The sequence below is a fragment of the Ascidiella aspersa genome, chromosome 2 (genome assembly GCF_963924565.1).
Source record: "Ascidiella aspersa chromosome 2, kaAscAspe10.2, whole genome shotgun sequence".
Classification (NCBI taxonomy): domain Eukaryota; kingdom Metazoa; phylum Chordata; class Ascidiacea; order Phlebobranchia; family Ascidiidae; genus Ascidiella; species Ascidiella aspersa.
The window spans coordinates 7,814,463-7,828,748 of record NC_139448.1 but is presented as its reverse complement, the minus strand read 5'-3'; the positions used below and the strand labels follow the sequence as shown (position 1 = coordinate 7,828,748).

The window sequence follows — 14,286 nt, the reverse complement described above, 5'->3', positions numbered from 1 at the left end:
GCCTATCTTACCGCCGACGCCTGTAAGCGACGAACACGAGCTCGAATTGGCGACATTTTGTGTCCCCGGCTTTGTGCGTTGCCCGAACTTGCCCTCCGCGTAACTCTGGATGCTGATGGGTTGCTGACACACGCTGCTTGTGACGTCACAGTAAGGGCTGTCGTCACTTAGAGGGATATTTGGGGTCGTGCTTGGTTCATCTTCATAATACAAAAATGAGGGTAAATTTAAGCTTGATTGGCAAATTTTGTGAGATTGATTGAATTTGATTCGAACTAGTTGGGATTTGTTGCTTACCAAACAAGGCCGGTCTGTTTTTTGTAAGATATGATATGTAAGTCTTATTATTATGGACTTAGCTTATTATCCTGTGTTATCAGCTGGACTTAGAAACTTTGTATAGTTATATAATTATATATGTATAGACTTTACTTGTTATTAATTTTAACGCTAACCATGGCTATTTAATAGACGTACGGTGTTCTAAATATTTACCTTCCATAATGTCTTAAAAAAAACTGATGGCATTGAGGATTTTGCCTGTTCTAAGCACTTCTCCGAACAAGAAACAGTCGACTGATAAAGATTTCACACGATATTACCCTACTGTCATGGCCTTGGTAGAAGTTCAGTGTTTGCAATGTTACCTTGCAAACAGCCTTGGAAAACTTCCATGGTTGCGTTATGCAGAACCTCGCCCAGTACGTTGAAGTCGCTGGCCTGGTAGACCCGTTCGTTGGACTTGCCACCGTTGGCGCTTATCCTCAGTTCTGATATTCCGATGTTCGAACCGATTCCGATGACGTGTACTTCTACCTTGTTCTTCTGTGTGAGGTTGTACCTGTGTCGTATAAGATTATATAATTTTTGGTTGTTCGATTTTTAATCGAATTTAAAGCTGTTGGAACTTGAGTCCATTGTGCACACCATGTGTTTGAAACTGAACATAAAACAAGTTTGAAAATAAACATAAAACAAACCGTTAATGCTTATTATCTCGGAAATAACTACAAAAATGCCAACATAGGTTTTGCTAATAAAGAAAAAAAAATACTATTTGTTCATCGTATCGGTATTTCTAAATAAAGGATACACTATGCACTAGTAGTGCAGTTTGATAATGAATCTGGAAGCAAAAGGGTCAACAAAACCGAGATTAGCATTGATAATGACCAAGTACGTATCGAAACGTCTTTATCAATATGATTGCAATTTACTGGACCGTGATTCATTTATCAAGCTACAATATTGGTATTTTTATACAGCGCCTTGCCTTTTAATTGAAATCTACTTGATTTTCTCATATATCGGCTGAGAGTTAAAACCTTCACTCTTTTGATACCACATGCAATGAATAAATTATTTACATTTGTGGAAGCTTTGTGTAATCGGTGGCGCTACCATCGGTCAAAAGCACCAGAACCTTGGATGATGTATTCCATCTTGTAGAGGCTGGGAAATCCACCTAGTTCGACGAAAAAAACGTTATTTCCGAAATATACCCCTTTGTTTTTTGAAAGATATATTTGTACTACAAAGTCTAACATATTGCTTTATTAACTTGAATCAGGCTTGCACATAAAGCCTTTTCGTGAGATATTTAGGTACCCTTTGTGATTTTAAGTGCCAAACACAATTGCTTATTTTCGAAAAAACGATATACTGCAATACGGTTCAGAGTTATGGTAAGATTTCTTTTTTACATTAAACGAAATATTGCCGCTGGTTGTGTCAGGGTTATAAACATATCTAAATACAAGTGGCACTTGTGACAAAATATGATTAACATGCATCGTACCATTACGACTCTTTCAATTGCGGCTGCTGTATATGTTGTACCATTTATAGTGCTCATGTTGTGGGTGACAACTTCTTGGAGACATTGTACGGTCTTGCAGTCGCCCAGCTTTGTCGAAATAGGAAAATCGCCTTTTCTGAAATCATAAAGGGTTGCCGAAGGGTAAAACATGTTCGACAAACGGTATAAGATAACCTAATACATGAACTAGCTCGTTCACAGTTTTTTCGCAGCATGAAGAATATATTGACTTTTACATTTTCACTTTGCTTGTTCAGCAACAGGCTACATAAATGGTAAACCCTTTTAAAAATCAAAAGCAAACGGATTGCATTTATGTTTTGAATTTAAATTTCATTGATCCAGCTTGCCAACTTAAGCCAGCGTTAAAATTTCGTAAGCTGGACGTCAAACATATTCCTTAGCATTTGCGCACAACACCCTTAGCTAGGCAAAAACTAAAACTAACAAATGTTTCATCTATAGAAAGATACACACACATGCGTCCAACAATTAAACCCTTATAAAGCCGCTTTATGACCTATGATAGCGGCCTTCGCATCACTCACTACACCGGAAGCCACCCGGTTCGTCTGCGATGGTTTCCGGTGTATGTACCATTCTACTTTGATAGTAAATCATTTAAAATAAGTGCAAGTTTAACGAGTAAAACATTTCAAAATATATAGCGCATATGCCTACGTAGAGTATTGCACTATTCCAACTTGCAATCTGTTTCCGATGGTTGCTCGAAAAGCCGGAAAAGTGGCGTTCAGACCTTCGTTAATCTTTGTAAACCCAATCGGGCCAATAGAACCTGATCGATCCACCAAAAATATCAGGTCCACGTGGCAAGGTGCCCAGGTGTTGCCTAATAAAATTGGATTATAAGTTCAAAAAACATTGGATTCAAAGTTAAAATAATTTTACTTTTTTATGGTACCGGTAATTGGTAAATCAAACCAAATCACACTTTAACACACACTGCCACTTTTTTAATACATACTAGATGGAAAAATTGGATAAAATTAAAAACTGTCCCGAAAATCGTTGTTAATTGTATTAAACGTACAATTAAATAAAGATTTATCTAAATGTGAGTTCAGTTGTTTATTAGCCGTAAATCATGTAAACTCTAGAGGCAATCCACTTCCCAAAAGTAGCAATACGACAAGCAAGGTTATTACATATGCAATATCGCACCACTTGTTGGGTTTGCATGGACTTGTTAAATCAATTCGTTAAAGATTTGACGAAAACGTTATACATAGCCAACGTTATTCGTAGGCTATAGTCTATTTATTCTTTGTTTCCGCCACTTATCAAGATGTTGTTAGTAGTTACAATGCAGTAAACGACCACATGGCCCTTGTAGTGTCTACATAGCGCAGAATAGCATTTGACCTTTTGCAAAAACAAACCTACTATCCCCTTTGGGCTGCAGCGTAAGCGCAGTTCATATATAGCTACGAACCAACACAAAGCAGTTAAGAACAACAATTATGTGAACACACACAAGACTTCGCATTCTGCCTCGCCTGCATTAGTATAAAAATCGTCACATTCTTTCGTTCTAGCTAAGGTATGCAAGTTCCTTTAGACCAGCGTTTTCAACAATCGGTCCAAACCAAAACGGGTTTGTCGCTTAATTTATAGGTGGGTCGCCGACAGTAGTAGTCATGTGAATAAATGGCTTAAGATTTCTCCAAAACTTGAAAATGTTTTGGAAACAATATAAATACAGGTCCCGTATTAATTAAATTTCATTGATTTTGTATTTGTCTTAATGGTGTTTTGTGTACTGTAAGCATACAAAAGGTTTAGTGGCTTCGCTGTTAAACTTTAGCTTAGTATTTGGATTGCCGCAAAACAAAATGGAAACGCTGCTTTAAATAATATATATAATTTTGATAGTATAGGTAAATTCAAAGCCCATAGTAAGGCAATATACCACTTCTCACCGTTTATATTGGCGTCGACGGCGATGCCCGGTGATTTTGTAGAGGCGTAAAGTCCAGCAATCAATAGAAGCAGTTTTGCAGTCGGCATTTGTTTTGAAGCCTAAACAAACCGCAAGCAACTGAAGGAAGAAGAATAGGTTTAGGTCAGATATTGTAGTTTGTTTCGTTTTTCGTATTTAAATAACTGTGCTAATGCGCTTTCGGAAATTGGCGAACCTGCAATTGCCCCATTGCATATAATTCGGCCTATGAAGGCTGGTGCACTACAGCGAATTAGGAGCAATGAATAGGGCTATTCTTCTTTTCAACAATTGGATCTAATAAAGGCAACAAGCAGACTTACACTCCTTATAATTAGGGGTATAAAAATGCTCAAAATTCTTTAGCAGTGTTTTGGTGCCCGTCTCGTTGAACATTGCACGAACGTTTCGTGCATGTTTTTAAACCACTGTTAGGCACACAATCCTACTCCGTGGCTAGTTTGCTTTTTATTCTTAAAAAAGGCTGTTGTGTTCATGCTATCCCTGATATCCTGGCACTGCCTTGACGCAAGGGGTGAATATTGATGAATATTAATATTGATTTTTATAAATATTAATATTTTTCTAATTGCTAAAAGCTTGTTTTGCCTTATTGCTAGATCACAAGTTTGTATAAAAATTTCATTTTATTAGCACCACAACTTTTAGAGATATTCCTTTATAAAAATATCGGCGCGACAAGTTCGCTCAGAACACTGTCTCATACCTATGGCGCACTTAATATAGCAATACAACTCTGGCATTGTTCTCATCACTTAACGTCCGACAGCTTTCGCTTAAGATTCGCAGCAGCTCGTGTGACGTTAAATCTAAAATGCCAAGAAGCCTTTGCACATCTTACTCATTTCACGCGCCATCCTTTGTAGGCTGGCAAAACGCACGAGATCAATAGATGTCAAATGGCGCTTCCTGTTTATTTTTTGTTGCCTACTCTATCCAACGCTACTCGTGACGTCGCATCTGCGTCAACGATGACTCTTGGAAATTCCAGCACGTCTCAATTTGGCGCATTCTCAATTACGCACATGGAAACAAAAACCGTAATTTTAATACGCAGACTATTGTCGGCTTTTACTTGTTGGTTTTTATACATTGGTCCTTACGACACAAGTGCCGCGAAAAATGTAAAACTCCAGGAGGTCCCAGGTCGTAAGCCCCAGGCTCCAGTGTTCTATCGACTTTGCCAATGACTTGACTAAAGTGCACTTAAATCAAGGTTTTCAAATATCTTGACTTGACTTAATCTTTTCGAAAAAATCACTTGACTTGTTTTAAGTCATTGAGTAAAATGACGTTCCATGATTTTGGTTGAAATGGAATGTTTTTATAAAACATTTTAATATATAATTAAGCTCTTTTTCTCAATTTTTGCACGTGAAGCAATTGCGGGTTATATGTTGCTGTTTTTTCGAATTTTCGGTTGTGGTCCTGCTTATATTGGGACGAGTTTACCAACTTTATTGGTTTATCGTTGTGTTTTATATCAGTAATGTTGACTTTCTCTAATAGTGACTTGACTTGTTATTTTTTTAAAAGGCCGACTTAGGACTAAATTTATTTTAAGTCTTTTCAAGATCATTTGTTCATTACACTGCCAGGCTCATTACCCAAGGTCCAAGTTCATGGGATCCAGGACCCAAAGCCCAAGGTTCAAAGTTTAAAATTCTCGTATAAGTCACAAGTCCGCCAAAAAAAATTTCTCAAGCTTAAAACGTGCTACGATGAATGCAGTTGAACTTTGCTAACCGCAGCATATGATTAATTGTAAACACCGTTTTTGTAGTAAGTTTAATATTTTACCGCACTAAGACACTTCCTTTGGGTGAATGACATATCCGCATTCCTGTGTTTTGCGAAACCGTAAAAACTATCTATATTTGCTAAAGGGCGCTTTTTTAATTTAGAGACAAAAAACACATCGAGCTCTAGTCAAAATCCTGATTTCCATGCTTGAATATCCAAACACAGAATCCCTTACATTAGTTTTACAACGCACTGATTAAAACAACGGTTCCCAGCTTTTTGTAGTCACGGATGTTAATTTTAAACGTTTTTTTAGCTTTATAGACCCATAACGTTTTTAATGCCTACCATGTATAAATATTAGCCAGTCTTAAATACAATATTATAGTGGAATCGATAAATAACAATGCTAAATACACATTGTTTTATTTAACTACTGTTACCTTACATTAAAAAATTGTTTCCGGTTTACCGCTGCGACTTACGGACATCGTGTGGTCTGACGCCAGACTGGCAACTCAAAGATTTGGTTCAACAGCGACCAAATATTTTGTCATTTGACGTATTTTGGCCAAGAAACTCAACTATTAACATCATTATCATGATAATAATTATTGATTTAACGACAATTGGGTGGCTGTCTTATAACTGGAGAACACTTTTTGGTCGAGACACCATTTTTAGCAAGAACGCACCGGTTTTCGGGAACAATATCACTGCGCTGCATTTGGTCTAAAGGTAAATCGGTTCGTTTTCGTTTCTGCGTCTTTGCCATGTAATTAATGACTGAAATTTCCGCGTATTTCAAAGACGAAGATGTCAACAACCTATACGCACTCCTTCGACCTGGGTCTAGTAATAAAGCGTTGCTCGTTTTCCTTTGAATAATTACTGACGAAATGCGCGGAATGATGTTTTACCCACTCCATGTCTGTTGCTTATAGATGCCCATAAACAGCAGCTTGGTCATCTACACGCTTTTTGAGGCCAGTCGATAGTGAAACACTTGTATGGATGGCTATCATTAAGGATGGCTATCATTAAACCGTGGATTAAATTATTGACGATATAGTAAATAATGAACAGTGCAATAATAAGACTTATCTCATCTCACCCAATAGTCACTAATTTAAACTTTTCATAATCTGCGTTTAAATTTATTTAGTTTTAAATCACCTCGAGGCACAAGTATATAACATAATTATATTCTCTGACAACGCTATTTCTTTACACATTTATTTCTTCATATGTTTCATAAAGAAAAAATACTAAATCTCGGACGCTTGGCAGACTTGACTAAAATAAAATCTAAATTGAGACCTAAAATAGTAAAAGGGGAAAGTCAAACCCTAATCAGATAAGGAGCGTCGAATTCGCTGATCTAATCTGCTACATAATATGCAAATGTATGCGACGCCTCGCGCTATCTAAACTATACGGTCTGTCTCGTTTCTAATCTAAACAAGAACAAACACAACATATTAATGTTTGGCCTTTCAAGAAGTTTTATTCGATACACACCTTAATTGCTGCTAATTTTAAACCTATCCCGCCCTAAACGTTCCCTTTTTGACAGAGGAGAAAAATTCAATTAGTGTTTTTTTCTATTTTTTGATATTTTCACAAATCTATTTTTGCCTACTAAACAAAACAACGTTTTTCGAAAATAAATGTACTTTAACTTAAAAAATGTCAAAGACTTAAAAATAGGCTAAAAGTCCTTGTTGTTCATATTAAAAATGGGTTCTTCCTTAAAATTTTACACAGTAGATTGGGATAACTACTTTCCGTTTTAAAATGTTCAAGTTTGTTTTATACAAAACCGATTTACTAATTATAGAGACCCCTGATCCTTTTCAGCATAAACTTAAACTCTGTATTTTTAAGTCTGTAACTGTACCGCGCTTTTACAACAACCAAAAATCCAGAAACTTTGGTAAACCAACCAATGCACAGCCGAATTTTGTAGGACGTATACCATTTTCGCATATAGTGAGCATAGACATTCGGGGATCCAGGATTGGTTTTCGAGGGTGCGCCAAATGTGTTTTCATAAATGACGTCATTGCGTGACGACAAAGTTACATCAGAACGTGTGGTTTTATAGAAGTAACTTTAGGAACGCCTACGGTAACGTTTTAAGTTGGAGAGGTGTTTCTCTCAGTACAAAATATATACAATACAAAGATGTAAATGGTTTACGCAAAGCGAAAAAAAAAACGCATTGGTATTTTTTTAAGTTTTCCAAACTTTTGTTTTTGGAAGGTGTTATGCGCACGGAGCCTTTTGAATAAAACTAGTAGTTACATTATTATCATAAGTAGACAACAGTCTGGAGTGCCGTGGCCACGTGTTGACTACCCTAGGTCCGCCACGGTATATAGGTCACTTATCTTGTTTTTTGCAAGGCTCTAAATGCCAAACCCCGCCGATTTTGCCCTAGCTTAACGGTAAACCCACGGCTAACCTAAGCGGTGGCGAGCGCTTTTTGTCGCATTCCGATTAAACCTCAGCACCCAAATGTCATTGATACACGTCGCAGGCGCTTTTCCTTTTTGACCTGCTATACGAGACGTTCGCGGTATCCCAATCCAACCGCAGTGGCATTACTGGTTAATTTGCGCTGGCTATAGCAGGGATGGCGAACCTTTTCATCCCGTGGGTCACAAATAAGACCTTCATCCTTACAAAACAAGTGTGTGATATATTTCATCATATGTTAATTTTTATGCGAAACTTTGCTGCTGCGTCGTTTTAAGTGTAATTGTCTCGGTCGGCAATTCAAGGTATTTGGACGATTTCCAAATTTGGGTTCCCATGAATTGTAACAACCTGACATGCTTTTCATGGTTTAACCAGGGTTTTCAGAATTTTTAGTCTCCGAGCTCTTAATTTGTCTTAAATGATCGCCACGTTTTTTAGTGATAAACAAATTGCTTTTGTCTTCTTTTCAGCACCCTTTGTTGAAGTACAGTTAATGTAGGCACACTCGTCACACCTTAAACACTTTTGCGTGACCCACAGATTTGGCAGTCCTATGATTTAAACAGTATAGCGCAATTTAACGAAGACGAAACGAAGCCTGTTTTCACATTTATCCTGTCCTGAAAATGAGTGATAACATTTCGGTATTTCTATAGAGACAATTGGTCCATTAAAAATCTGTGGCGCGGGTCAGTGGTTCGCCATCCCTGGGCAATAGGGAGCTGAACGTATTAGGGTGCATAAGACGTCTCGTGTTAACGCTGATGCTGCAAAATGATTTGCGCTGTTTTCGCGCGTTTCTTACGCATTGCATTTTTCCCTATTTTTTTTTGCGAACCAATGGGAAGCTTTACTTTTATTTTGAAGCAAGCTTCGATAAATAAAGTCAGCATATATCACTGAGGTAATGATTTTTGCGAAAATTGGGTTAGATTTTAACAAATTAAATTTGTGGGGTTTCCGCTCAGAAGTGGGTCGCATGCATCTATGGTCAGTTTGAATTTTACGTGACCCGATCAAAAGTTAGTATATTTTGTATACCAAAAAGTGTAATACATTGTCATTTTTGGACGAGATACCACCTACAGACCTAGACCGTTTAACAGAAGTGCCTCTAATATAGTATGGGAGTTGTCAATCTTAAAATTTATTTAACTTAATGCTGGTGACCACCTTATTCACCAGTCTAAAGATTTCTGAACGCTAAACTTTTTAACAGCTTGCTTCCCATTAGTATCATTTCGCAATTGGCTTAGCAAAGTGGCTGTGCAAACGGGACAGCAAACGTGCCGATAGATAGTCATTCAAATGTCTTAGGGACGCTCGCGCCATGACGTGTGGCACAGTTCGTTTGTCAAGCTAAGAAATTGGGATAATTTCGACTTTCTGGAATATTTCTATTAGAATACGTGTTAATATTGGGGCGATGTCGCGCTTGGTTGGTATTTTCGGCAAACAAATTTTTTTTTGGCAAAAGCTAACAAATACTTATATGGCAATGCTATTTTAAGAAAAAAAACTCCAGTTTTCCTGCAAAATAACTATAAAATACAATTCTTGCCTAACGTGTATAAACAAGTCAAAAAACAATCGCCCCGTTGTTATTCGTATGTTTTAAGCGTTTTGGAACTTCCTTATATTTTTATTTCAATATCGGTATCATATTTAAAAAAACAACGAAATAGATAACTCGTTAGTTTGATCAGAAAAGTATTTTACTAGTTTTCTAGTCAAACCGCCACGAACATAGTAACATATTAAATGGAACGTGCGAGGTGGATCGTTGACGAAAACTAAATAACGTAATTAGAAACAGTCATGGGTTTATCGATGAAAACGATCTGCATTCGCCGCACGTGATTTATCCAAGTTGCGTGCATGGAAGGTTGAAAAAATCGAACCTGGTGACAAAAAACTCGTGCGGTCGCCAAAGTCGTCGAAACGCAATCCCTTGCCAAGAGCGTGGGAACGGACTTTGGGAGTTCTGACGAAGTGAAAAGGCCAATTCGACTGCAATCGCGAACGATTGTGAATTCCGATTATCGAAAAGCCAAAATCGCGCCTTATTGGAGATTCTATTTTTGGGATAACGTTTCGTCATACCTTCGAGACCTTTGACTGGGTTCATTTTCAAGTGAAATTGGAAAAAATTAACTTTTTACACTATGCCAAGTTTTCTAACGGAAATTTTTTATATTAATTATATCTCTGAACGAAGTTTATCAGTTTGCAACAAACTACAAAATGTGCCACGAGACAAGGATTTCTACTTAATGATTAAATCTGAAGTTAAATAAACTAAATTCACGTTCTGTTTGTCGCAAAGTAAAAAGATCATTTATATGTAAACACTGTGTTTCTTAACCTTTTTAGCGTTTGTATGCCCTTTGAGCTTTCATGAAATTTTCTCGTACCCCCTGCTGTCTACAATGGTCGACGAAAGTAAATAAAATTGTAATAATAGAAATTAAACTAAGTGTATTTATAACTTACTTGTTAATTGCATGCATTTAAAACGGTCTTGTAAGTCACCCATAGAACAACATCAGGTAAAAAATACATAACACAACATTTAAAGATAAATTGTTCTTACCATTTGCTATATATATAAACAACCCTACACTTCCCTATCAAAATGCACAATATGCCAAGCGCAAATTCCACAGAATCGATAAACAACAGCGCACTTCATAAAATGCTAATATATACAATGTTCTCATAAATATTCGCGCACTCAGCCAAAGGCGTAGCCAGCAGGGTATATTGCGCCCGGGGACAAACTATAAAGTTGGCGCCCCTCCTCCATGTTTAATCACATTTTCTATTACACTAACATAATATACCTCACTATATAAGTATGGAAAAACAATTCAAATTTCAATAGAACATTGTATTTAAAGGAGCAGCCTCATTTTGGGATTTGTAAACCTCTCCCTGTACCTTGACGCCCGGGGACATATGTACCCCACCGCCCCCATTAGCTACGCCTCTGCACTCAGCTTCTAAAACCAGCGCTGGTTTTACAAAATAAAACCAAACAGTTTCCGTTCAGCCGCGCAATTGTAATTGCCATTGTATCATTTGCCGCCCGCGAGAACATCCACATCTGCACGTCATTTAAGACCGTACAGAAGGGTCATACTACAGCAACAATCTGTCAACTAAAAGCATTATATTGCTTTTTTGTTTTGATCCGAAAGAATGCCTTAACAGTATCACACATAAATTAAAATAGTAAAACAGATCAACTATAGCATATTACTGAGCCTGCCATATACACCTACCGAAAGCAGCTGAATAACTAGAAAAGCGATGACATGAAGCCTTAATGCCAACACTGTCTATATCAGGGGTTCTTAACCTTTTTGTATGTTTTACCCTCTGAACAAAAATGAATATCAAATTTACCCCCAATATATAAAGTGGTGCTCATTTATTAAAAAACGAAAGTAACAAATTACATCAGTTATAGTCAGTGTGACGGCTGCCCTTGCTGTTTGGCAACGAGTTAAATTGCAATGTCTGGGAATCGTGCATGGGCCTGACCTTCCAGATACATTTCGCCTATGCACGGAGTCGTTCTTTTTTACATTTCAAGTCGCCAAATACTGGGCTAGTGCAGAAGTGCAGTAACACATATAACTAAAAGTAACACGTATAAATTAAAACAATAACACTTATCAACTTTAACCTATTGCTGAGTCAGCTTTATACTCAGGGTTACCATCTGCTCAGACCAAAAAATTAGCACGCTACTCCAAAAAAATTAGCATGCTGCTGAAGATCAGGGACTCCGGGGGTGATATCCAAGGTTTCAGAAATAACGTTATAAAATAATATAAAAACTTGAAAAACAGCTCTTTTTGTATGCGCAAAACGTAGCTTAATCGCGCGAAGCGCAAAAAGTGCGTTTATTAGGTTGAAATTGGCAAGTTAACGCAAAAAGTGCGTTTATTAGGTTGAAATTGGCAAGTTAACCACCCTTATTTAATGTTTATATTTATTTATATTTAAACGCTTTTAGAACCTAAAATAAGACAAACTAAGCACACAACTCTAAAATAAGCACGTTTCTTAGAAATAAGCACGGTATGGTAACCCTGCTTATACTCCTACCGACAGCAGCTGAATAAGTAGAAAAGCCAAGACAAATGTAGACGCCGTCTATTACGTACATATGTCTGTCGTTGCGCTGATACACGGAGTCGTTTTTTTGACATTTTAATTCGCCAAATACAGGTCTAGTGCAGAAGTGCAGTAACACATCTGAAAGCCTTAATGCCGACACTGTAAACCAAGTGTATCTGCTGTATACAGTCCTGTCGAGCAAGAATCTAACCTTCCAGATCCATTGCGCCTATACACGAAGTCGTTTTTTTGACATTTCAAGCTGCCAAACGCTTACGTTACGGATCAACGGCTCTTTAGAGTGAAGGCAAAAGCAATCGCGACCCCGTTCCAATGCCGTAAACTCTATTTGGAACGATATAGGTATATATTTGTGGTTGTGTTTTGTAAACTTTGTCACCTGACGGGCCTCTTTCGCCTACTTGAAATAATGGAAGATCTAATCAAGTTTTAATACAAAAACAGTTAGGAAAAATTACAATATTTTAAACTCTCAAATCAGTTTTGATACAAACTACTTTTCGTACAAAAGCTTCCAAATTACTTTTGAGTTTTAAAGTGAAACGAAAGGAATGTGCACTGGCTAATCAGACTTTTAATATCGAAGTTATTGCGCGGACCACTTAAACCTTCCCACGGACCCCAGTTTGAGAACCACTGCTGTATATCGTGCTGACACATATAAAAACCTACACGGGATACAATCTCCGCTCGGCTTATTCTGTTCAGTGGCTTTCGGGGTCCTCGAAACAGCTGCGAAAATTCTAGCTCTGTTGCACACATTTGTTTTGCCGTAATTTCAGGTTCACTGATAATGTGCTATACTCGTTCTGTCTACCACCAAGCAGTGCTTTATTGAACTGCTTTGTTAAATGGCAAATAGAATTAAAGCTACTGTATTTTTGACAAACTAGGTTAGATCGCCTTAAAATAAAACTAGCTAAATTTTGAATTTTTACGAAATTCAGCAATATAAAAACACGTTTATCAAATCAAATGCTACTCGTGTATGGCTCCACCAAACAGTGACTTTTTTCCAATCTTTTTCCCAACCTCTTATAGAACTAAAGCTTTAAATTTTCCAAATTTTGTTAGGATTATAATTACTGTGTTCCCTTAAAATAAAAATAGCTATGATTTAAATATGAACTAAGTTCAAAAATATAGAAATACGTTTAATCAAGTCAAGTTTATTTAACGAACAATTATACAATCGCACATTATTCTTGTAAGTTTGCCACAAGCAAAGATTTTCACGCTACAAACATCACGTTCCGCGCTATGAACCTACATAGCGAATGCTCGTTCACAACAAAAATAACAAAATATGTGATCGAAAATTTAGACGGAAATACTCGTTTCCCAAATCACATCGAACTTGCAAATATCGACAGTAGTCCCTACTTTTTTGAATTCTACAACTCTACCAGTTGCTTGACAGGCGAAACTCATGCAGGTGCGTTTTTGTTGGGTCGTTACGCAGAGTTAGGTTTCGAGTATTTTTTTGTCGCAGGAATCGCTCCCGGTTATACAGTAGGTCGAAGGCTTCGGATATCGTGGAAGGTCGGGCGGTCGGAAAAGCAATATTCAGTCATTTCTTTGTTGTTATATTTACGCAGGCAACAAAAACTCATTGAAATATGTGCAAATCGCTGGTTCTTGTTCCCAAAGTATGGGTCGCAAAGGGCGAAAACAAGAGTTGCGCAGGTACGACTGAAATCTAACGAAAATCGGAGTGTTGTCTATTCATCTAGGTAGCCTGTTTTCTATTTTTATTCAAGTTCACTCCTAACCAACTTATTTTTTTAAGGATTTCCGATACTCGATATTTTATTCCGATACAGATACCGATACCCTAAATTTTGGCAAAAAGTATCGTACAACCCCAGAAAAAATATACTTGCGCCCTGACTAATCTATTTAAAATTGTATTTTTGGAATATTGTTTTTTTTTGTTTTTTTTGAATATTGTTGTTATATTTATGCAGGCGAAATAACGACTTTCAAATATAGTATGTTTTATAGTAAACTAAAGTTATGGTTTCCATCAGATCAACTCTATAAGATTTTTTGGGAACCTTATGATATGGCCAAAATATTAACTACTATCACTGTCCGATCAAGGAGAGTT

General features: G+C 37.2%; 1 protein-coding gene across 1 annotated transcript; it reads right to left on the bottom strand.

Moving 5' to 3' along the window:
• Positions 1 to 2: 2 nt before the first annotated feature.
• On the bottom strand, positions 3 to 3,880 carry LOC146163374 (collagen alpha-1(XXI) chain-like). Its single transcript, XM_083380470.1, has 7 exons — positions 3,760 to 3,880; positions 2,501 to 2,669; positions 1,799 to 1,934; positions 1,368 to 1,465; positions 648 to 841; positions 55 to 200; positions 3 to 20 (listed from the first exon to the last, which is right to left on the bottom strand). Exons 1-7 carry the CDS (start codon positions 3,845 to 3,847, stop codon positions 3 to 5), a joined length of 849 nt encoding a protein of 282 aa, XP_083236596.1. The 5' UTR covers positions 3,848 to 3,880.
• Positions 3,881 to 14,286: the final 10,406 nt, after the last annotated feature.

Coding starts and splice junctions, on each gene's coding strand:
- LOC146163374 (XM_083380470.1), bottom strand. CDS start 3,847: ATGCCGACTGCAAAACTGCTTCTATTGATTGCTGGACTTTACGCCTCT. Junction 2,670..3,759: donor CGTCGACGCCAATATAAACG/GTGAGAAGTGGT, acceptor CAATTTTATTAG/GCAACACCTGGGCACCTTGC. Junction 1,935..2,500: donor GGAATAGTGCAATACTCTAC/GTAGGCATATGC, acceptor TTATGATTTCAG/AAAAGGCGATTTTCCTATTT.